Below are 24,126 nucleotides of genomic sequence, written 5' to 3'. Positions count from 1 at the left end.
TGGGCAAAATGGGTAGATATGTAGACTTACGTCGGTCAACATATCAATAGGTTAAGGGCAGATTCTTCCCAATAGTTGGACAAGTTTTACCCAAATAAGGTAATGTCAAACCAATGTTGGGTAAAATTATATAACAGTGTTTTTAACCATCTTTTTTTTAATCTCATGTCAAGAGCTATAGCGAAAACACAAACTTGCTATTAAAAGTTCCAGCCCCAACACAGCCAACACGGACACATAGGGCCAATATTGGGTTTAATGATCTTGAAAAAAAAAGTGGGCCCATCTTGAAATGAACAAGGTCAATATTTGCCCAAAATTACCCAATGTTGAGCCACGTACGTTTTGCTCATTGACACAATATTGGTCCTATTATTGGCAATAATATCAACATGACATTGAATGAACATTGGCAAGAGTCAGCCAATGTTAATGTTCAGCCAATGTTTTGCCGCTGTTGCCACTATTGCCAGTATAGGACCAATTTTGTAACACAAAATGTACGTGGGCGTGTCACGATGCATTAAATTCACCAACAGCATATACACCTTCATCGGGTCTACCCGATGTAGAGGGGAACATCGGTATGGGGAATATCGGGTATATAGATCCCGTTTTAGATAACGGTAATGAAGAAACTGTACAAAAATTAGCCATACTGTGTATCAACATCAACAAAATACAAACAAAACTGTTCGCCTTTCTTATTCTTCTAGATGTGTCATCGAATCCACTGGAAATATATTGAAAAAAAAATTGATTGGCCTTATTATGAAAATATAAACAAAATTACAAGAGGTATTTCAAGTCAGACAACAGTAAAACATATGTTCGCATTTGAAAGTAATTAAACCTCTATAAGGGACACAAAATATGGTCGCAGCTGTTCCATCAGTTGAAAGTTACTGAGTTGCGTGACATGACAATATGATAATTGATTTGTAACGTAACAATATCATTTTGCAAAGTAACAGGATCACTTCAAAGCCGCTATACAGAGAATTAACGTTTCTGCACGGCCATCTGTTGACTTTGTCCAGACACGCCATGTTTGCATTAGGTGTTTTGTTTCAAGTTATAATTTCATCTTTGCAATTTTTTTTGCAGCCACTTGTAACTGTCTGTTTCGACTGTCAATTCTTTCTGCTGTCTTTAGAAGAGAGACATCTAGAATTTAAGGTGCTGACAGGGTTTTTTAGTTGGACTTTCAAGTTTTAGATAAATTTTCCAAAATTGTAGAAGTCTTTATCTTCTTGTCAAAACACATTTATTCAGTTCAGATGAACAATTTTGAACAATTAAAACTCGGCAAATATGACATCTTAAAAGTTTGTAAACAGTGTTTGCAGAACATTTTTGAGCAAAAAATAGTCGAACTATGGTTACCTACAGTTGGCGCCCAAATGAGCTCAAAGTCGACGTTTCAGATTACTCATGTCGATATTTCACCATGTCACATATGACGTTTATTAAAGATAAAGTATACCATTTGTTATTCGTGCATTTTTTTTTCGTTTGAAGTAATAAAAGTGTTGAAAAAAATAAAGAAGGGTGCTTAACAACTTAAGTGATTGCTGTATATTCTAAGAAACTATTCTAAGATCTCGATATCAATTTTAGAGTTGCCGAGTCTTGTTTTGAATAAACGCCCACAATCAGGGTCCGGGGCACGTTCTCACTCACGCACCGAACATACATGGGAACTATCGGACAGTCAGCGTCTATGTTTGTGGCGGCATTTTTGCACTCCTGAAAAAAAGCGCGGGGTGGGGGGTAAAACCCCCTATTCTCCCAAAGCTACACAAAAAAAATCCAAATTTTCCGACTTTCCTGATTCCTAATCCCAACTTTTCCTTATCTTACCCAACGAATTTTGGTATTTTTACTAATTGGACCACGTGCAATCGATCTAGCCCACTTGCGACATTAACATTATGCCTCTAAATAAGAGCTAAGGCATTATGGAGACATTGAGATGGCTCCCTTATTCCACCTGTCTCCCACTGGTGCAACTTTGACGCTAAAGTGTCTCCCAAAAGGTATAATTTACGATAGTAAACAATAATATAATAATAATATAATTACAATTCTTAACATCAAGCTCAAAAAGTAATCACAGGTGAACACTCTAATCTCACTCAAAAGCAATAATGATAATCTACGAGACCCTCGTACAGCGTCCAATGAAATGTTAACTAAATATTTGGCTGATAAAAGTATTAAAATGTAAATGTGTTTAGGAGAGTAGTAGAGTTTATTTGTTACATCTAAATTTCATGATAAAACAGTTTCAGTCTTTATCCAGCGACCAAAAGAATATTATTTCACCAGAAACGATTGATATTATCAGAACTGTGCGCCAATGTAATTCAACAATCCAGGCAAAACGTTGATAAGAATAACTTGCGTCTCCAATTGTTTTACGATACATTACAAAAGTCACGTTCATGCTGTAAACGATTGGTCACAAGGAAGGAAACAACAAGTTTTGCTATCCACAATAACACCAAATTCACAAAAATCTGAGAAAACAAATAAGAACAATCAAGCAATAAGTATACATTTTCAACTATGGGATTATCATTCACCTTTTAATCGATTCGTCATTGTTATATCTCTGTCTGGAATACTGTATTTGCATTGGCAAATTGGCAGTGTTAAGTTTAAAAAAAAAGTCATGGCACACTCCCTGTGGGATATCATGTACGGTGTGAAACGTTTGTATCGTTGGTACGCAGGCTATTTTCACCATGTTTTCTCACGTGAGTGGGAGCAGCCAACTAGCAGACGATCAGCTGTTTCGAGCACACAACATGTGAGTTGACGTTCGACTTTCATCGTAATTTTTGTGTTTACTGTTGTTGGTTTTCGTTATTTGTACATCAAAATCCAAAGATTCCAAGTCAGAGGTATAACAAAACAACTCAATTCTCGGTCATCACTATAGGAGTTTTTCATGTACTTCTTTTTTGCGTTATACGATTATTACATGACTATACTAAAGTCACATTTTATTGATGTTAAATTGCAGTTGTGCACCCGGGGGGGGCCTCAGGGGGCTTGAGCCACCCCTTCCCCCCCCCCCCCAAAAAGAGGTTGTCATTTTTTTTTTTTTTTTTTTTTTTTTAGTCCCACGATTTGGTCTTGGTGATATGAATGTGGCCTGTTTTCGAGTACTTTAATAGGGGTGTAAGTGTCGCCACCAACCTCAAAATAGGTCGCCCCTTAACAAAAATACCATTTGTTTTCTGCAGCCAAAACAGAGAAATTCCCACCCAAAAAAGACAACCCCTATTTTTCCCAAAGCGGAAAAGTAGTCATCTTGAAAATCGATTTCTCCACAACATGAACGAAATAGCGCCACTTTCGAGCTCCATTGCATCCAAAATGCTCAGAATTGGAAGTCCTAAGTCTGGGCCAGAGATTCATTGCAATATGTTTTTTTCAATTCCCCAATTTTATGGCTCTCAGAACTCTCTATTATAGAATATTTTGAGGGTATAACTTTTATTCATGAGCTCGGCGGATGAATTGAGGCCTATTCACAGGTGTGCACCCTTACACGTCAATTTCCTTCAATATATTCCATTCATTCTTTGGCGGTTCCTGTCAATTTTCAATAACTGTGTTTACATCTCGAACGGCAAGACGTACGTCGGAGCGCAGTGAGCAGTGTTTGTGTAGCGCGCCCTCTTTTGTAAGAAATTGTTGCATGTCGATAAAATACGGAGTGTCCTTCATACTGCAATTTCCTTCAATTATATTACATTCATTCTTCGGCGGTTCCTGTCAAGTTTATAGAATTTCGTGTCAAATACCATGACAAAGTATTACGGGAAATTTCATTGCAATACAATGTGTATATTTTGAGTTCCCATTGTCACAATAACTGTGTTTGCATCTCGAATGGCCTGACGTCGGCGCGTGGTGAGCAGTGTCCTTCATACTGCAATTTCCTTAAATTATATTACATTCATTCTTCGGCGGTTCCTGTCAACTTTCTAGAGTTTCGTGCCAAGTACCATGGCAAAATATTACAGGAAATTTCATTGCAATACAATGTGTTTATCTTGAGTTCCCGTTTGGACAATAACTGTGTTTACATCTCGAATGGCCAGACGTCGGAGCGTGGTCAGCAGTGTATGTGTAGCGCGCCCTCTTTTGTAAGAAATTGTTGCATGAGGATAAAATACGGAGTGTCCTTCATACTGCAATTTCCTTAAGTTATATTACAATCATTCTCCAACGGTTCCTGTCATTTTCTAGAGTTTCGTGTCAAATACCATGGCAAAATATTACAGGAAATTTCATTGCAATACAATGTGCTTATTTTGAGTTCCCGTTTTTCACAATAACTGTGTTTACATCTGCGGCCAAAATTTTTGGGCAATTTAAAAAAAATAAAAATCAACTTTTAAAAAGAAATTGTAAAGAAAAACAAGGGCCCCCCCCAAAAAAAAAAAACTAAATCCTGGGTGGGCCACTGTTAAATTGGTCTTTCAGTTGATTTTCTCACAAGATTGATTTTTCTGTTACTGCCGAGATCAGTTTTCACAAAGTACCCGTCCTTAAAGATAGCGATGAATCGAGATCTCGCAAGACATACGGCCATCGAACGCACTAGCCCACCTCATACCGCGGTAGTCTTGCCCCGTGTAGTTGACGGGATAGGAATACTCCCCATTCAGGTTACTCGGCACGAGATCCTCAGTGCCTACACCTCCAGTACAAGTCTTGAACCACCAGCCTCCCTTCAGCTCAGCGGCACAATTGGCGTTCCCATCGTCATCATTGTCGTGATCGTAGGTTGAGAACAGCTGGCCTGTATGGACGTCAATTAGAGAATGACCTGGCAAACGTAAGAAAAAGAGCTTCTTTGAGTCTTGGGATACATATTGGGTGCGTCCATTTAGCTCAACCGGGTCGACACGGGTCAGCCCGATGCCGGCTCTGACGTCATTCTCGGGGCTCAACGGGTCATCCACCACAAACCCTGCTCGTGGAGCAGAGTCACTGGTGGAAGTACGTCACGCATGCGTTGTTCACTTCATTCCCTATATATAAGACTCCGGCATTGTGGCTGAAACCAGCTCACCCCGGAATTATTGTCTGCCAACCAAATATTTAAACCCTTTTAAAGTGACAATGTTATAAAAATTAAGCAAGGGCCGAGTTTTTTCTTTCGGTCGGTTTCTCATCCTAAAGTGGATAACTATTGTATTGCTAGAAAAATAGTAGCAGCTACGAAAAGGCATCTATTTTCCGGGGATGAAACTCGAAAACAGTAAGAGCGAAGAAACGTGTAGAGGTTTTTTTTCTTGTAAAATGTCCTTATTGTCCGAACAAAAATAGAATAGAACTGTTTATTTATCCCCGTAGGTCATTAAATTTTATTTATTCATTTGATAGTTGATGGCACTAACTTGCTTAACGCTTTTGTACTAAAAATACAATCATATAAATTCAAACATGTAAAAGGATGGGGTAATTGTACCCAAGAAAGGGTGCAAGCTGCAACTACCCAACATTTGGTTGTTCTATAACCAGTTGTTTTGGTTAGAACTTCTTCTAAATTCAACCAAAACTTTCTTGGTTGAATTTAACAAAATTTCTAAATTAACAATTGGTTATAGAACAACCCAATTTTGGGGAGCTGCAGTTTTCACCCTTTCTTGGGAAAAATTAACCCAGGCAATTTTTCAGTGTTGAGTCACTTAGCTTAATTGTTCACAAAATATTTAACTCTAAGTACCATTTTTGCAGAGCGGGTATTGATTGGTTTAAGCTGCATAGACTTACCCATTGAATACGAAGGGTTTATACTCGCTAAGAGTTGGTACTCATCCCCTACGATCTGGAAATCTCTCAAATAAACGGCAGCCCATGAGCCTGGATTATCCAATGAAGTCAATGCAACCTTCAGTTCCCAAGTCCCCTCTGATGTTAGCTGACGGACGATCTCGTTCCCAAGCCAGAATGAGTTCTCAAGATCACCGAAGCCGTCTCGGTACTCGGCCCAGCTACGGGTGAAATTCACGGCCGCGACGTAACGCCTCTGAATCACCTGGAACAGATCAATAATGGATCAAGAGTTTTTACAAAAACGAAGTCCTGCACGGCTGCACTTCCCATAATGGCCAGGACTGTGTGCTGTCCCATACTGACCTGGCGAAGCTGGCTTACGCTGCAATAACTAACGTGTTAAAGGCATCTGGAACTTTGGATTTTACTAGCTTGACCATTTGAAACTATAGTCCGCCTGAAATGGTATGGATCACAAGAAAACAATAACAGAAGGTGACTTTAAAAAGGGTACTCGGAATCCACTTTACGACTCCGAGACCAAAATATTGTGATAGGTTTTTTCTTTTCGTTTTCTCAAAACTAGGCACTTGGTACAGAAGTAGTATGTTAATATTGATACGATTAAGTGTAAATTGGGGGGGGGGGGGCTTTCCGGCTAGTTCTACTTCATTTGGCTTATTTAGGGTACACTCTTAATGCAGATTGGTTGAAATAACATATTGCTTGAAACAGTCAAAAATTGGTAGGTATGTGTCCAACCAATCGGATTGGGAGGACACGCCAATCCTACCATTATATTGGTTATTTCAACCAATCGGTTTTAGCTTTGAATCACATTCAGCAATATAATAAACTGGAGCTACTTACAATCCACTTTCCACTGCAGGATACATACAAGCCGCCTGGATACTGCGCTGGGTAGATGATGACCACATCTCCATCATTATCGTCATCTCTGTCTGAACAGTAAGCATATCGGGGACTTGAAGGTGTTGTCAAAGTCTCGGCATCGCCTTCAGCTTCGGTACCATTATTGTCATCTGAACCATTCAGAAGGAAATTGATTGCGTTTTAAAACACACACACTTTAACTTTGGTCTCATAATTTTAAGGTTTTCACTTTTAATGTAAAAAAAAACAAGATTGACAACATAATAACAGTTTGAAAAAAAAGAAACAGTGTATCAAACCGCATAAATGACATTACTGAATACAGTTTATCGAAAATGTGTGATAACTGTAGATTTCTAGACAGACCAAAACATGGACTACCTGGGGTGCGTTTTGGCGGTCATAACCAAGAATTGGTTCGATGGTTTCTCTTTGGTTAATTGTTTTGGGAATTTGAGTACTACATGATCATGCGTAATTCTAATCCAATTAAAATTGCATGGTGGAAAGATACTAAGACAAGATAGGTTTGCGGTAGTGATTAAACAAAGAATACACATGGCACAGAAAATGAGGCCACTGTGGTAAAAATATATATCGTTTCATGTCCATATGTATTGTCTATGAGGTCATATAGGATAAGTGACGTCATCGCCGCCGCCTTTATTAAATCTTTTTAGAGTTTATTCTATCTATAATTAGATTGCTAACAAGAAATCGGATGGACCTCCACGGCGACGAGAAGGAGGGCACGCGCGCGCAACTTGGGGAGCTCCTCTAAGGAGGAGGAGAGGATGGTGGCGGCGGTGGCGGTGTCTGCACATGCGCAGACACCGCCACCGCCGCCACAACCAACTTGATCCTAAACTTGATCCTCACAGATCCTCAAGTTGATCCTTAACGGGGGTTCATTTACCCCACACATACTACTGAGACCTGAAACAGAATTGTCTATTACCTCAATCAACAATGATCATAATTTATTTTATAATAATCAATAAATGTACAGTAATTGGAATTAATAGGCGTGGTTAATATATTGGGCCCTTAACTATTGGAGAGATGAGCCAAGCCTACTGCACGCAGCAGCAATGCCCAACATCATCCAAAATGCACAACAATGTCAGCAATGCACCGCAATAACTATCATGCGCCCAAACCAGCCATATGGTACGTCAATACCGATTACTTGTATAGCTGTTCTTCAAGTCTGGAAGAAACCGTTCGAAACCTTCCCCAAATCTATGTATTTATATCGATTTCTAGGAATCTACTCAAGTTATTATTTCACGAGTATTTAGACACATTAACATCTAAGTATATATCGAATTTCAGCTTAATCTGTTGTTGCAAACGCTAGTGTTACACCTTGAACTATCTCCATGGAAAATTTCGACGAGGATTTTCTGCCGGCCAAACCCAAGTGCTTTGTTCAGCAAAGCGCCTAAGTTAGGCGGTACGGTTGACCGATTTCGGTCAAGCAGCACAATAGCGTATGGTAGATTATCATATCCATTAGCGTCATCGGCGTATTTCGCGTCGGTCTCGGTATCGACCAGTGGCAGCCGGCAAAAAGGGATATATTTAACAATTAATAACTCGTAAAGGATGGTTTTATGCAATTATCTACTGCACACCATAATGGATAGGAACTTCATTGATATTCGTGAGGCGTGAACAGATTGATAGATATTGCAAACGCCAGTGTTACAATTATCAAAACTGCACGTACGCAGGCCCATTTTCTAGTTTCAACGAAAAGTATAACCTTATTCCTCCATGGTATAACATATCACAACGATTTTTAGCACAGATCATTATAAGGGAAATAAACCCCGATACATGTAGTTGCACTTGCATGAAGACTCAGTCTTCCGAACGGGAGAAATAATTTTCAAAGATTTCGCCCGCCTGTGTGAACATGTCTGTGTACATGTAGTTTTATTCAAAATAATGTGTTACGTAACCTTTAAAAAATCGCCAGTTACAACCACATGGCTGAAACGTCAGCAATGAACAACCGGACAGGCAATGTACAACTGCATAAACAATGTACAGCAGTATACAGTGGTACAGCCTACCCGCTAAACGCATCGACCATGCAAGCCAGTATCAGCAACGTACAGCTAAGACAACCTTGTAATTGAAGCTTTGTACACATTTTCCAAAAAACGCACAGCGCAAGAAATTTACCCCCTGCCTATTTGCAGTTCGCAACTCAACTCCCCCGTACCGTAATCACGTGAGTATAGCCCTCCCGTACGTATGTCCACACATGTACATGTACATGTACTAAACCATGCACTGCACTATCCTACGCGCCTTTGGCAACCAATCGCGCACATGCAGCAGCTCGCAGAGCGCTAAGCCCCGCCCAGTCACCTACATAGCCTTGTGCAATCACGCAAAATCTACTGGCAAAGGGTCAACAATCTTCACAGTCACGCACACAGTGCACTAACTATTGTAATAATGGCGTAGAGAATAAACTTGATCTAAGTCCACACACTTTCCATCACATAGACAATGATTTCCAGGCCGGGCATTCAAAACTTTAGAAGTAATTAGGAGGGCCTGATATGTCGATGCTACAACGATTTTCCTCAAAGGGAAAACATATTTAATTGATTGGAATAACAAAACAAGGTAGAAAGCTCACCAGTAGAGACTTGCGTCCCTGGGCATCGTTTGCGTATTTCTCGAGTTGCTGCTTGCATCCAGTGTTCCCCAGGAAGCGGCTCCGGTGGCGGACCGAAGTAACAAGTCCTCAACTGACTCTCAACAACTCCTGCGTAAACTTGTGAGTCGAAAGCGAAAAAGCAATAAAAATGGTGTAAATATTACCAAGCTATTCAAGTTCAGAGGATAAGAATCCATGCCTCAAAAGACATTATATGAAACTCATGCTGGTCAACAGTATTCCAACGACTAAGGCCAAGTAAAAAAAAAAACATGTTTAGCGTCCCCGCCCGCTTCATTTTGGCCGGTCATTTTGATTGGTTTTTTTAAAACGATTGACTGATTGTGTGTTACCAGTTAGTGATACAGTATAGTCAATTGTGACATTATCAGATTGTGATACATAACCTGTTGATTACTGCATTATCAGTAGTAACATCCTGTCCAAAGTACAAAGTAAGTACAAGAAAGCGGAACCCATACCCCAAAAAAAAATATATTTCATTTGTTACAAAATATGTAGCACCAGACTGGCAAGCCAATTTCATAAGCAATTTTAACATGAAAACAATACTGCAATTGCTCAATCCGTTCAAAGAATATCACCATTTAAACGCAATGCGGGGGGCGGAGTTCACACCCCCATTTCACCCCAACCCGTGGCTCCGTCATTGGTTTCCGGGAAAACCAATTTTGTTTAAAAATGGCCTCACAAAGGCAAAACGAAACAGATAACAATTTACGAGTCAAATTATACTGGGAAAGGTCAGTCTCTAAACGCTTCAGTAAACACAAATAACGTACTATAAATGATGTACATGCTCCAATTATCAGGCCAGTTGGTTTCCATTGTCGTGAATACAACGATCGCATGCACAATGGTTCCCAAATATAAGCGGAAATTAAAAATGCCTTTGTTCGCCTTAACGTTTGTCGGCGGTGAAATTAATTTTCTTGCCAAAAATACTCCAACCGTACTGAAATTGAATCGCAGGAAAGGAGCACGGTCAGGCAGCTATTTTCTTCTATCACTGCATCCTTGTTTATACTCTTCGCCTGCTATATAATTTTAATTTAAGAGACAATAGCGCCATATATTGACTCAGTTTGCTGAATTAGTCTGGTTCCCTAAGCAGACCTTGTTATAGATCTGTGCACTATATTATCCCTCTTGAATATCAAGACTAGTGTTTCCGATCCCATGTAAGCAGAGTGATTGTAAAAGTAATCGGCACCCAACATTTTCAAAACTACTTTATTGACTAAGTTTGCTGAATTAGTCTGGTTCCCTGGCCAATTACTTTCCTAATGTCTCTCAATACAGTAGGGCGTAGATAGCCGTCAGATGCAAAAAATAGGCCATGACGCAACAAAGTTATAACAAACTCCTGAGCTCCTCTAACCGCATGTTGCGCAATGGACTTTAAACGTTTTCAGAGATACTTGTAGTGATATGAGTCACAACTAGGTGACTTGTCCCTTCTGTTTATGAACAGTAAAAGAATTGTACTATAGGCCTAGTTATGCAAATTGAATAGCTACAAATTAAGCAGACCTTGTAATGGATCTGTGCAGTATATTATCCCTCTTCAATATCAAGACTAGTGTTCCCATGTAAGCACACGTGATTGGAAAAGTAATTGGTACCGAAGATGTTCTACTTCTTTAAAAGCAATCATATTTAGAATACTACAACGAAACTGCAAAAGTAGAACATTCTTGCTTGGCACATTAGCTGGTAATTTGTTTTGCATATATTTTTGGTACTTAGTAACATTTCAGTGCAAGGGAGATCCATGAAATGGACCTCTCGTAGCTGAGCTAATCACAAGTCAATCACAAGTCAATCAAAAGTCAAATCACAAGTCACTTTTCAAGTACTAAGAACGGGATGATTATAAGGATAAGTAAATCATAGCATGTCACATCGAGACTAGATTTGCTCTGTGACTATATCGGACACTTGTCTCAATTACAACTCGGCATCTAACCCTTACAATTTGTAGCGACACTGAAGTCTAAATTGAAGCTGATGCATGCTTTCCTGGTTATTTTTTACCTTACACTGTAAAAAAGTTAGATAGCAAAATGGGTTGATAATTTGACCAGTGCTGGTCGAATTATCAACTGCCTACACTCTTGGGCAAATTCTTCCCAATAGTTTGACAGGTTTTACCCAATTCAACCCAATATGAGGTAATTTCATACCAATGTCGGGTAAATTACATTGCCCAACAGTATTTTACCCAACGTTTTTACAGTGTACGATATTTCAAAAAAGGGTTCATTTATAGCAAGAAGGGGCGTTTTTTAGTAGAAATAATACCTAATTCAGGTGGGGCTGAATCCGAAAATGCATGGATACCAAGCTGGATACGTAGTGGAAATATACATAATTTGCATACATCTTTAATTCCCGTCGTGTCATATATTTTTCCCATTTTTTTGGTATATTTTTTATAACTGTATTTTGTTGAAAGGTTTACTTTGGTGTATATACTTTCACTTCCTTACTTCAATAACATTTTCTAAAACACATAAGTGACTGAATAATTATGAGAACATAGTGACAATCCAAAATGGCCACTATTATACCCTAAAGTTGCAAGCATTTACTTGTCCTCGGATATCATCAAGTAGTAGTATCAAGCCAAATGTCAGCATTGATGAGCTTCAAAATTTAAAAAAAAAAGATACTAAATGGTACAGTTGCTCCAAAAAATTAATGGTAAATTATTTGAAAAATGATTGTATCTTGATATTTAGGCCAAAACGGGAAACGGAAGGAAATGAGGTGTCCATCAATTGGGCTAAAAATTAGGCGAAGGGTTGCCGAACGTGGGGGACTTGCACAACTTCAAGAAATATTCCCCAAATAAAAGATTATTGTTGCGTACAATAATTATGTCAACGTCAAAACCTTTTTAACAACAATTTTGAAAATTTTCTTGAACTTGTTCAAGTTTCCCACGTACGGGAACCCTTCAAGTACTTTTTAGCCAAGTTTATGGACACCTCTTTTTTCCGTTTTATATCACAATGTTATCTTAGTTCACATGATTTTTCCATATAGGGTAACTGTAGGTTACCGAGGTTTGGCAAGACTACTTGATGATATCTAGAATTAAGGTAAATGCGTGCAACTTTAGGATATAATAGCAGTCATTTAGGATTGTTTCTGTGTCCTTATGATTATTTAATCAATGATATGCTTTAGAAAATGTTATTGAAATATGGAAGAGTAAGTAGAATCACCAAATAAACTGTTTCAATAAAGAATAAAATAATTAAAAAAAATATACTAAATATGGGAACAAATATATTACAAAACAGGTATTAAAGATTTAGGCAAATTAGGCTATTTTCACTAAGACTCCAGCTTGGTATCCATCATTTTCGGATTCAGCACCCCCAAATTTGGTCAAATATCTATGTTACCAACTTCTACTCGGAAATGCTTCTTCATGTAACTTTTTTTAAATGTCGCTTAGACTATTGAGAGTGAGAGTTGAAAACGGCGAGAATTGAACACTATAGGCCTGAGGTATCCCATCGCAGCTCTTAGTACACAATCCACTGGCGATTCACAATGTAGTTCGCCACCAAGATAACGACATTTACATAAATCGTTGGGGAATTTTTTGAGCAACATTTTGATACCCAGTTTGCTACCCAAGACTGTAAATCGTCCAACACTGACAACGGTTTCTGAAAAATGATGCAGTTTTGAAAAGTTGTGAATTTATAGAGCACGCCAGTCGAGTGGAAATTGCTGTGTGACAATGTGACATTGCCCGAAACGAACGGCGGGAATATCACTCGCACCGTATACTTGTGTGCATGAGAGCACGTGAAATTGAATTACCCGCGCTTTGTTTGGGCACTGTGCAGTCGATAGGAACCAATGAATTACGGGCACGTGTCTTGGCGCTTAGCAATTTCTCCTCGCGTATCTCTTAAATTGCAACTTTTCAAACTGCATCGTCTTTTATAAATCGTTGTCAATTTTGGACGATTTACACTCTTTGGTAGCAAAGGGGTATCAAAATGTAGCTTACAACATTCCCCATAGGTATATATAAATGACGCCATCACAAGACGACCAGATTCAAAATTATGACTCCTCTGGGGAGTATGGACTTTCTTTTTCTGCGGTGTGTATCTTGTATTTTCACTTCACTTTGAGTACTTTAGCGAGATTTTCCCGTGAGACCATCAAGGTGTATTGACATAATTTTGTTGCCGTGGAAATTGTTTACAAACAGGCCGGAGTACCTAATATAGGTTTTCCATGACAATTTTGGAAAATGTGCACATGAATTTGTACTAGCCCTGTTTCTATTTAATACATGATGATTCTATTTCCATGAAGGTGCATTCAGTCGTAAAAAAAAGAAAAAAAGAATGAGCGTACGATTTCCCGTATGTGCACTGAATTTAGTATATTGACATTTCATTTTAGCGCAAAATCGAAGGCACATCCGCAATCCCGCATTCCTTTTAATTTTTCATTCATCTATTTCGCTAAATGTGCAGTCGATTTTCCGCGCAGTGTTATTTAACGTATGCCTGGTCAAGCAATGGACGCGTGTTAGCAAACATGTGAGGAATGTTTAACTGAAGGATTGAATATTTGAATATTCATGATGATTGAACTAAACCAAGTGATAGTCTTTTGAAACATACCGAATATAGGTTTACCCGGACAGTTTAGGAAAATGTGCATTTGGATTTGTAAAACATAAATTCAAATTGGCGCTGATTTTGAGAATGATGTATATCCTGGTTTCATTTTCGCAATAACTAGCATTCGATTTCATTTTGCGTCATTCAAATAAATGAAATGTGCATAACATTTCATTTAAAGGATTACAAAATACGTAATTTTGGCTTTCGGTTTGACGGATGCGTTGCCGATTATTACGAATGTGCAATCCAGATCGCAGAAAATTATTTTTTTATTGTGACACGGGGCTGAATTGAACATTCGTTTTCATTTGTTACAATTTAAATTCGCATATTCCGCATTCAATTTGATTAAAATATACAGGCCTATACAAATCTTGGCCCAGCTTTGATTGATTCATTAATTAATCAACTTGAATGCCTAATTGATCATTAATGTGTTTGTTCTTATATACACGAAGGCCTATTTGAAATAGGCAAATGAAATGTTAAAAAGATATAAATCTTACCTTAATAAAATCAATCACAATAATCTTGTACACCACTTGGTTTCAGCTCAATCATCATGAATATGCAAACTTTCAATTATTCAATCAAACATTCCTCATAATGCTACTTTAATGTAACATATATGAATTCCAATGCTTGACCAGGCATACGTTAAATAGCACTGCGCGGAAAATCGACTGCACATTTAGCAAAATAGATTGGTGATAAATTGAAAGGAATACAGGATTGCGGATGTACCTTCAATTTCGCGCTAAAATGAAATGTCAATATATCAAATTCAGTGCACATTCGGGAAATCGTACGCTGATTTTTTTACGACTGAATGCACCTTCGTGGAAATAGAATTATCATTTGTTAAATAGAAACATGGATTTGGAATGTTCATTCTATTTCGCTCGAAAATGAAGGCTTCTTTTACAAATGCATGTACACACTTTCCACAATTGTCCGGTATAACCTATATTAACAAATGAAAAGGAATGTTCAATTCAGCCCGTGTCACAATTAAAAATCGATTTTTTGCGAATCGGTTTGCACATTTGTAATAATCGGCAACGCCTAATTACGTATTTTGAAACATTTAAATGAAACATAATGCACATTCATTTATTTGAATGATGCAAAATGAATCGAATGCTAGTTATTGCAAAAATGAAATCAGGATATACGTCGTTCTCAAAATCAGCGCCAAAATATGTTTTACAAATTCAAAAGCACATTTTCCAAAATAGTCCGGGAAAACCTATATACAACACAAATTTTAACAGCAGTTCAGCAGTTAGTTTTTCGTCATTGTTTTGTTAAATCATACCGCAATAATTGGTGTTATGGGAAAACCAATGAATTCCTCTAGAACAATGGTGCATAATGATCTCAAAAGGTTTCTATTATACAGGGTGAGTTAAAAAAAGCGGAACCCAAACCCAAATATATTTACTTCATATTTAAAAGAAATATGCAGCATCAAAAATTATAACGAATGGAAAACCAATTTCATAAACTACTTTTAGATGAAAAAAATACTGAAATTGTTCAATCCGTTCAAATTATATCACCATGCATTTAAACGCAATGACCCTAAAACCTCTTTTGTCCAAAATGCTATTTCAAGAATCGTCGTCACAATTGTCTTCAAACTTAAACAGCCATAAAGCCTCAGTTTAAAAGTTAAAAATATCAAACGAAATCTTTTATTATTTGCCTAAGCATGATTGCTAATAAAGATATTGTGAACTACAGTTGTTGAAACAAGTATTGTGTGTCATCTTCTTTGTTGTTCCAAACAGTCAGAACACACAATAAATAGCTTTTTTGAACGAAGCAGGTTTTAGGGTCACTGCGTTTTAATTCTGATATTCTTTGAACGGATTGAGCAATTGCAGTATTTTTTTCATCTAAAAGTAATTTATGAAATTAGCTTTCAAGTCATTTTTTTTATTTTTGATGCTACGGGTTTGTTTAAATATGAATTTTTTTTTTTTGGGGGGGGGGGGGGGTTTGGGTTCCACTTTTTTTGACTCACCCTGTACAGGCAAGTCGTTTGGGAACAGACTGTACTTGCTTGGGTAAATTTTAGCCCGGGAAGCTAAACAGTTTAAAGGGACCATGGAATTAGTTTTTCCTAGGAACACATTTTGTGCAACTTTGCAATCCTCCTCAATGTATGAAAACTACTTGATATTCCTTTTTGGTCAATTTTATTGAAAAGTGCACTTCTTGAAACATTCAAACATTGTCCATGCTTTTCCAAACAATTGAGGGCGATGTTGCTGTGATGTCAATTCAGAAAGACACTGTTATAATATCTGTTGCAATTGTGAACCCAAAATGTGTTCATGGGAAACATTTGTGAAAAAGGTTAGCTCATTGGTTTACTACCATGTACTGACGCAACCACGAATCACCAATGAAAAGAAAATCTACCAACCACAAATTATTCAAAATTCTGGTCTCTTGGCTTTCTGTTCACTAGAGACAACACCAATCTAAATATCACACCAGAAATAAGCCCCTTACGATGGTACAATAAGCAAAATCTTAGCACTTGGATCATGATTTTAAAACGACTCAGCACTTGCACATTGTTCATCGCTCGATTTCCCTGTATAATTTTCCCAAACAATCATCACATTTGACACAGCAATATTTCCTCATTGCTATCAAAAATCTTCTTTCTAAAAGAATCTAAGATGAAGAACTTACCCCCGAGTCCCAAAGCAAGACACGTCCACAGAATCAGGGGATTCATCTTTTCTCACGGATGTGCCGCGGGCTTGACGAGAGACAACCGTCAGTGGCTCCTATATTGTGGCTCAACTATTGCCACGGTATGAAACAAGTAGGAATCGACCGGCCTGAGAGATGTACACAATTTTGACCTCAGAAATGCATCCAATTGCAACGCAATTAAAGGAGTCATCAACCCTCACTTCCTCCATTGACCTCAATATATTCTGGTTCCCTGACCCCATTGTCTTTCGGACAACAAGCATGGGGACAGGTAGCTAGCGGCGAATCTTGCATACATCAGGAGGTATCCCTCCTGATGTATGCAAATCATACGCATGACGTGTATACAGGTCTGAACCCCGCCTTCTGAATTCAAAATCACAACGGTAATGTTTGCCAGCAACCAGGCTATTGCAAAATGGCAATAGACCGCGCCACAAATATACACTTTCGGAGGTGATGAGCTTCGATTTTTGCTGAACGCAAAAGTGTCCATCAATAAAGAGAGAGAAATTACCAGTGGCGTAAATCTGGTCATGGGTGTTACAACTGATAATGTATAGTAACCAACGGATAATGTATCACCAACCGATGACACATACACGGACCAATACTGTATCACTAACCGATAATGTCACAGAAATTGACCGATAGTGTAGTAAAAATGTGCTACGCTATCAGTCGATTGTTGTTACATTTTCCGCCTTAACCGATAATGTAACAAATAATGACCGATAGCGTAGTAACATTTACTACACTATCGGTCAATTTCTGTTACATTATCGGTTAGTGATACAGTACCGATCAATTTGTGTGACATTATCGGTTGGTGATACATTATCCGTTGGTTACTACATTATCCGTTCTAACAATGGGGAATGACCAAAATCCAAAAATTGCAAATTCGAAAGAGGGGGAGGGCTTGACACCACATTATATTGGGGAAGGGGGGGGGGGCTCTTCAGCATATAGATGTATATCAATAGGAACAGGGTGAGAACAAAATAAACACCAAAAATTGTATTTCATATTTAAGGGCCCTAGAACGCATTCCAAATCGATTGCAGAACAAATGTGCTGTTAAAGGGGAATTTCCGTCGAAAAATGAAGGTAAAATCGATGAAAAATTAACTTATTTTTCTCGAAAAATTTGTTTATTTTTGCCCAAATCCTTGAAATTATGCGTTTTAGAGTATCGATTGATGTTCCTCTTGCATCCATTTGCAAATTTCTTGAAAGTTGCTAGAAAGATGCCTCAAGGGCCCAAGCACGCATTCCAGATCGATTGCAGGACAGATGTGCTATTAAAGGGGAATTTCCGTCGAAAAATTAAGGTAAAATCGCTCATAAATTAATTTATTTTTCTCGAAAAATTGTTTATTTTTGCCCAAATCCTTAAAATTATGCGTGTTAGAGTATCGATTAATGTTCCTCTTGCATCCAGATGAATTTCTGCCTTGTTTTGACAAAAGTCCATTTTTGGCGCATACCAGAAACCGGAGACTTTTTTTTTTTTGGCCTAACCCCTTGGTTTTTTTTTTAATTTTGGCAAAAAAAAGAAATTTCTGGAAAGTTGCTAGAAAGATGCCTTGAGGGCCCTAGAACGCATCCCAAATCGATTGCAGGACGAATGTACTGTTAAAGGGGAATTTCTCTTGAAAAAAATTAATGAAAATTGCTGAAAAAGTAAACTTTTTTTTTCTCGAAAAATTGTTTAATTGTTTGCTCAAATCCTTAAAATAATGCGTGTTAGAGTATCGATTAATGTTCCTCTTGCATCCAGATGAATTTCTGCCTTGTTTTGATTCATTTTAATGCGTCATATGCGAGATATTTTGTCGACCAGGACTATCGTTTCTGTGCAAAAGTTAGGCAAATGATCTGTTTGGAGTGCAACTGCAGCCTATCCCCCGATTTTTCTCCGTTTTTGCACAAGACACTGTTGAGGAAGAGAAAAACAATATTTTGTCTAAATCTTCTGTCTTTTTTTGTCTGTTTTTAATGATTATTAATCTGACCAGAATTCAATTGAATGCGTCACTCAATTTTGGAGATATTTTGTCGACCAGCACTATCGTTTCTGTGCAAAAGTGCGGCAAATGATCTGTTTGGACTGCAACTGCAGCCTATCCCCCAATTTTTCTCGGTTTTTGCAAAAGACACTGTTGAGGAAGAGAAAAACAATATTTCGTCTAAATCTTCTGTCTTTTTTTTCTATTTTTAATGATTAATAATCTGGCCAGAATTCATTTTAATGCGTCACTGAATTTTGGAGATATTTTGTCCACCAGCACTATTGTTTCTGTGCAAAAGTGAGGCAAATGATCTGTTTGGAGTGCCACTGCAGCCTATCCCCCAATTTTTCTCGATGTTTGCACAAGACACTGTTGAGGAAGAGAAAAACAATATTTTTTCTAAATCTTCTGTCTTTTTTGTCTATTTTTAATGATTAATACTCTGGCCAGCATTCATTTTAATGCGTCACTCAATTTTGGAGATATTTTGTCGACGACCACTATCATTTCTGTGCAAAAGTGAGGCAAATGATCTGTTTGGACTGCAACTGTAGCCTATCCCCCAATTTTTCTCGGATTTTACACAAGACACTGTTGAGGAAGAGAAAAACAATATTTTGTCTAAATCTTCTGTCTTTTTTGGTCTATTTTTAATGATTAATAATCTGGCCAGAATTCAATTTAATGCGTCACTAGATTTTTGGAGATATTTTGTCGACCGGGACTATCGTTTCTGTGCAAAAGTGATGCAAATGATCTGTTTCGACTGCAACTGCAGCCTATCCCCCATTTTTTTTCTTTTTGGAAAAGACACTGTTGAGGAAGAGAAAAACAATATTTTGTCTAAATCTTCTGTCTTTTTTTGTCTATTTTTAATGATTAATAATCTGGCCAGAATTCAATTTAATGCGTCACTAGATTTTTGGAAATATTTTGTCGACCAGGACTATCGTTTCTGTGCAAAAGTGATGCAAATGATCTGTTTGGACTGCAACTGCAGCCTATCCCCCATTTTTTCTCCGTTTTGGCACAAGACACTGTTGAGGACGAGAAAAACAATATTTTGTCTAAATCTTCTGTCTTTTTCGTCTATTTTTAGTGATTAATAATCTGGCCAGAATTCATTTGAATGCGTCACTCAATTTTGGAGATATTTTGTCGTCCAGGGCTATTGTTTCTGTGCAAAAGTGAGGTAAATGATCTGTTTGGAGTGCCACTGCAGCCTATCCACCAATTTTTGTCGGTTTTTGCACAAGACACTGTTGAGGAAGAGAAAAACAATATTTTGTCTAAATCTTCTGTCTTTTTTTGTCTATTTTTAATGATTAATAAATCGGCCAGAATTCCTTTTAATGCGTCACTGAATTTTGGGGATATTTTATCCACCAGGACTATTGTTTCTGTGCAAAAGTGAGGCAAATGATCTGTTTGGAGTGCCACTGCAGCCTATCCCCCAATTTGTGTCGGTTTTTGCACAAGACACTGTTGAGGAAGAGAAAAACAATATTTTGTCTAAATCTTCTGTCTGTTTTGTCTATTTTTAATGATTAATTATCTGGCCAGAATTCATTTTAATGCGTCACTGAATTTTGGAGATATTTTGTCGACCACCACAATCATTTCTGTGCAAAAGTGAGGCAAATTATCTGTTTGGACTGCAACTGCAGCCTATCCCCCAATTTTTCTCCGTTTTTGCACAAGACACTGTTGAGGAAGAGAAAAACAATATTTTGTCTAAATTTTCTGTCTTTTTTTGGTCTATTTTTAATGATTAATAATCTGGCCAGAATTCAATTGAATGCGTCACTGAATTTTGGAGATATTTTGTCGACCAGGACTATCGTTTCTGTGCAAAAGTGAGGCAAATGATCTGTTTGGAGTGCAACTGCAGCCTATCCCCCAATTTTTCTCGGTTTTTGCACAAGACACTGTTGAGGAAGAGAAAAACAATATTTTGTCTAAATATTCTGTCTTTTTTGGTCTATTTTTAATGATTAATGATCTGGCCAGCAATCATTATAATGCGTCACTGAATTTTGGAGATATTTTGTCGACCAGCACTATTGTTTCTGTGCAAAAGTGAGGCAAATGATCTGTTTGGAGTGCCACTGCAGCCTATCCCCCAATTTTTCTCGGTTTTTGCACAAGACACTGTTGAGGAAGAGAAAAACAATATTTTGTCTAAATTTTCTGTCTTTTTTGGTCTATTTTTAATGATTAATGATCCGGCCAACAATCATTATAATGCTTCACTGAATTTTGGAGATATTTTGTCGACCAGTACTATCGTTTCTGTGCAAAAGTGAGGCTAATGATCTGTTTGGACTGCAACTGCAGCCTATCCCCCATTTTTTCTCCGTTTTGGCACAAGACACTGTTGAGGAAGATAAAAACAATATATTGTCTAAATCTTCTGTCTGCTTTGTCTATTTTCAAAGATTAATCATCTGTCCGGAATTCAATTTAATGAGTCACTCAATTTTGGAGATTATTTGTCGACCAGGACTATTGTTTCTGTGCAAAAGTGAGGCAAATGATCTGTTTGGACTGCAACTGCAGCCTATCCCCCATTTTTTCTCCGTTTTGGCACAAGACACTGTTGAGGAAGATAAAAACAATATTTTGTCTAAATCTTCTGTCTTTTTTGTCTATTTTTTATGATTAATCATCTGGCCAGAATTCAATTTAATGCGTCGCTAAATTTTGGAGATATTTTGTCCACCAGCACTATTGTTTCTGTGCAAATGTGAGGCAAATAATCTGTTTGGAGTGCCACTGCAGCCTATCCCCCAATTTTTCTCGGTTTTTGCACAAGACACTGTTGAGGAAGAGAAAAACAATATTTTGTCTAAATCTTCTGTCTTTTTTGTCTATTTTTAATGATTAATGATCTGGCCAGAATTTAATTTTAATGCGTCCCTGAAATTTGGAGATATTTTGTCCACCAGAACTATTGTTTCTGTGCAAAAGTGATGCAAATGATTTGTTTGGAGTGCAACTGCAGCCTATCCCCCAATTTTTCTCGGTTTTTGCACAAGACACTGTTGAGGATGAGAAAAACAATATTTTGTCTAAATCTTCTGTCATTTTTGTCTATTTTTAATGATAAATAATCTGGCCAGCAATCAACTTAATGCGTCACTGAATTTTGGAGATATTTTGTCGACCAGGACTATTGTTTCTGTGCAAAAGTGAGGCAAATGATCTGTTTGGAGTGCCACTGCAGCCTATCCCCCAATTTTTCTCGGTTTTTGCACAAGACACTGTTGAGGAAGAGAAAAACAATATTTTGTCTAAATCTTCTGTCTTTTTTGTCTATTTTAATGATTAATGATCTGGCCAGAATTTAATTTTAATGCGTCCCTGAAATTTGGAGATATTTTGTCCACCAGAACTATTGTTTCTGTGCAAAAGTGATGCAAAAGATTTGTTTGGAGTGCAACTGCAGCCTATCCCCCAATTTTTCTCGGTTTTTGCACAAGACACTGTTGAGGAAGAGAAAAACAATATTTTGTCTAAATCTTCTGTCATTTTTGTCTATTTTTAATGATAAATAATCTGGCCAGCAATCAACTTAATGCGTCACTGAATTTTGGAGATATTTTGTCGACCAGGACTATTGTTTCTGTGCAAAAGTGAGGCAAATGATCTGTTTGGAGTGCCACTGCAGCCTATCCCCCAATTTTTCTCGGTTTTTGCACAAGACACTGTTGAGGAAGAGAAAAACAATATTTTGTCTAAATCTTCTGTCTTTTTTGTCTATTTTTAATGATTAATAATCTGGCTAGCAATCATTATAATGCGTCACTGAATTTTGGAGATATTTTGTCGACCAGCACTATTGTTTCTGTGCAAAAGTGAGGCAAATGATCTGTTTGGAGTGCCACTGCAGCCTATCCCCCAATTTTTCTCGGTTTTTGCACAAGACACTGTTGAGGAAGAGAAAAACAATATTTTGTCTAAATTTTCTGTCTTTTTTGGTCTATTTTTAATGATTAATGATCCGGCCAACAATCATTATAATGCTTCACTGAATTTTGGAGATATTTTGTCGACCAGTACTATCGTTTCTGTGCAAAAGTGAGGCTAATGATCTGTTTGGACTGCAACTGCAGCCTATCCCCCATTTTTTCTCCGTTTTGGCACAAGACACTGTTGAGGAAGATAAAAACAATATATTGTCTAAATCTTCTGTCTGTTTTGTCTATTTTCAAAGATTAATCATCTGTCCGGAATTCAATTTAATGAGTCACTCAATTTTGGAGATTATTTGTCGACCAGGACTATTGTTTCTGTGCAAAAGTGAGGCAAATGATCTGTTTGGACTGCAACTGCAGCCTATCCCCCATTTTTTCTCCGTTTTGGCACAAGACACTGTTGAGGAAGATAAAAACAATATTTTGTCTAAATCTTCTGTCTTTTTTGTCTATTTTTTATGATTAATCATCTGGCCAGAATTCAATTTAATGCGTCGCTAAATTTTGGAGATATTTTGTCCACCAGCACTATTGTTTCTGTGCAAATGTGAGGCAAATAATCTGTTTGGAGTGCCACTGCAGCCTATCCCCCAATTTTTCTCGGTTTTTGCACAAGACACTGTTGAGGAAGAGAAAAACAATATTTTGTCTAAATCTTCTGTCTTTTTTGTCTATTTTTAATGATTAATGATCTGGCCAGAATTTAATTTTAATGCGTCCCTGAAATTTGGAGATATTTTGTCCACCAGAACTATTGTTTCTGTGCAAAAGTGATGCAAATGATTTGTTTGGAGTGCAACTGCAGCCTATCCCCCAATTTTTCTCGGTTTTTGCACAAGACACTGTTGAGGATGAGAAAAACAATATTTTGTCTAAATCTTCTGTCATTTTTGTCTATTTTTAATGATAAATAATCTGGCCAGCAATCAACTTAATGCGTCACTGAATTTTGGAGATATTTTGTCGACCAGGACTATTGTTTCTGTGCAAAAGTGAGGCAAATGATCTGTTTGGAGTGCCACTGCAGCCTATCCCCAATTTTTCTCGGTTTTTGCACAAGACACTGTTGAGGAAGAGAAAAACAATATTTTGTCTAAATCTTCTGTCTTTTTTGTCTATTTTTAATGATTAATGATCTGGCCAGAATTTAATTTTAATGCGTCCCTGAAATTTGGAGATATTTTGTTCACCAGAACTATTGTTTCTGTGCAAAAGTGATGCAAAAGATTTGTTTGGAGTGCAACTGCAGCCTATCCCCCAATTTTTCTCGGTTTTTGCACAAGACACTGTTGAGGAAGAGAAAAACAATATTTTGTCTAAATCTTCTGTCATTT

The 24,126-nt window shown here is 37.6% G+C and overlaps 1 protein-coding gene across 1 annotated transcript; it reads right to left on the bottom strand.

Moving 5' to 3' along the window:
• Positions 1–4,568: 4,568 nt before the first annotated feature.
• Positions 4,569–10,783, bottom strand: LOC119732726 (ficolin-3-like). The gene is made up of 5 exons (XM_038206374.1): positions 10,762–10,783; positions 9,356–9,493; positions 6,673–6,845; positions 5,800–6,064; positions 4,569–4,849 (listed from the first exon to the last, which is right to left on the bottom strand). The coding sequence occupies exons 1-5, from the start codon at positions 10,781–10,783 to the stop codon at positions 4,569–4,571; spliced, it is 879 nt and encodes a 292-aa protein (XP_038062302.1).
• Between the last annotated feature and the right edge of the window lie 13,343 nt (positions 10,784–24,126).

This window comes from Patiria miniata, unplaced genomic scaffold, assembly GCF_015706575.1.
Source record: "Patiria miniata isolate m_02_andy unplaced genomic scaffold, ASM1570657v1 HiC_scaffold_1, whole genome shotgun sequence".
NCBI lineage: Eukaryota > Metazoa > Echinodermata > Asteroidea > Valvatida > Asterinidae > Patiria > Patiria miniata.
Note: the sequence above shows the minus strand (reverse complement) of the source record. Positions and strands in the feature narration are given on the sequence as shown.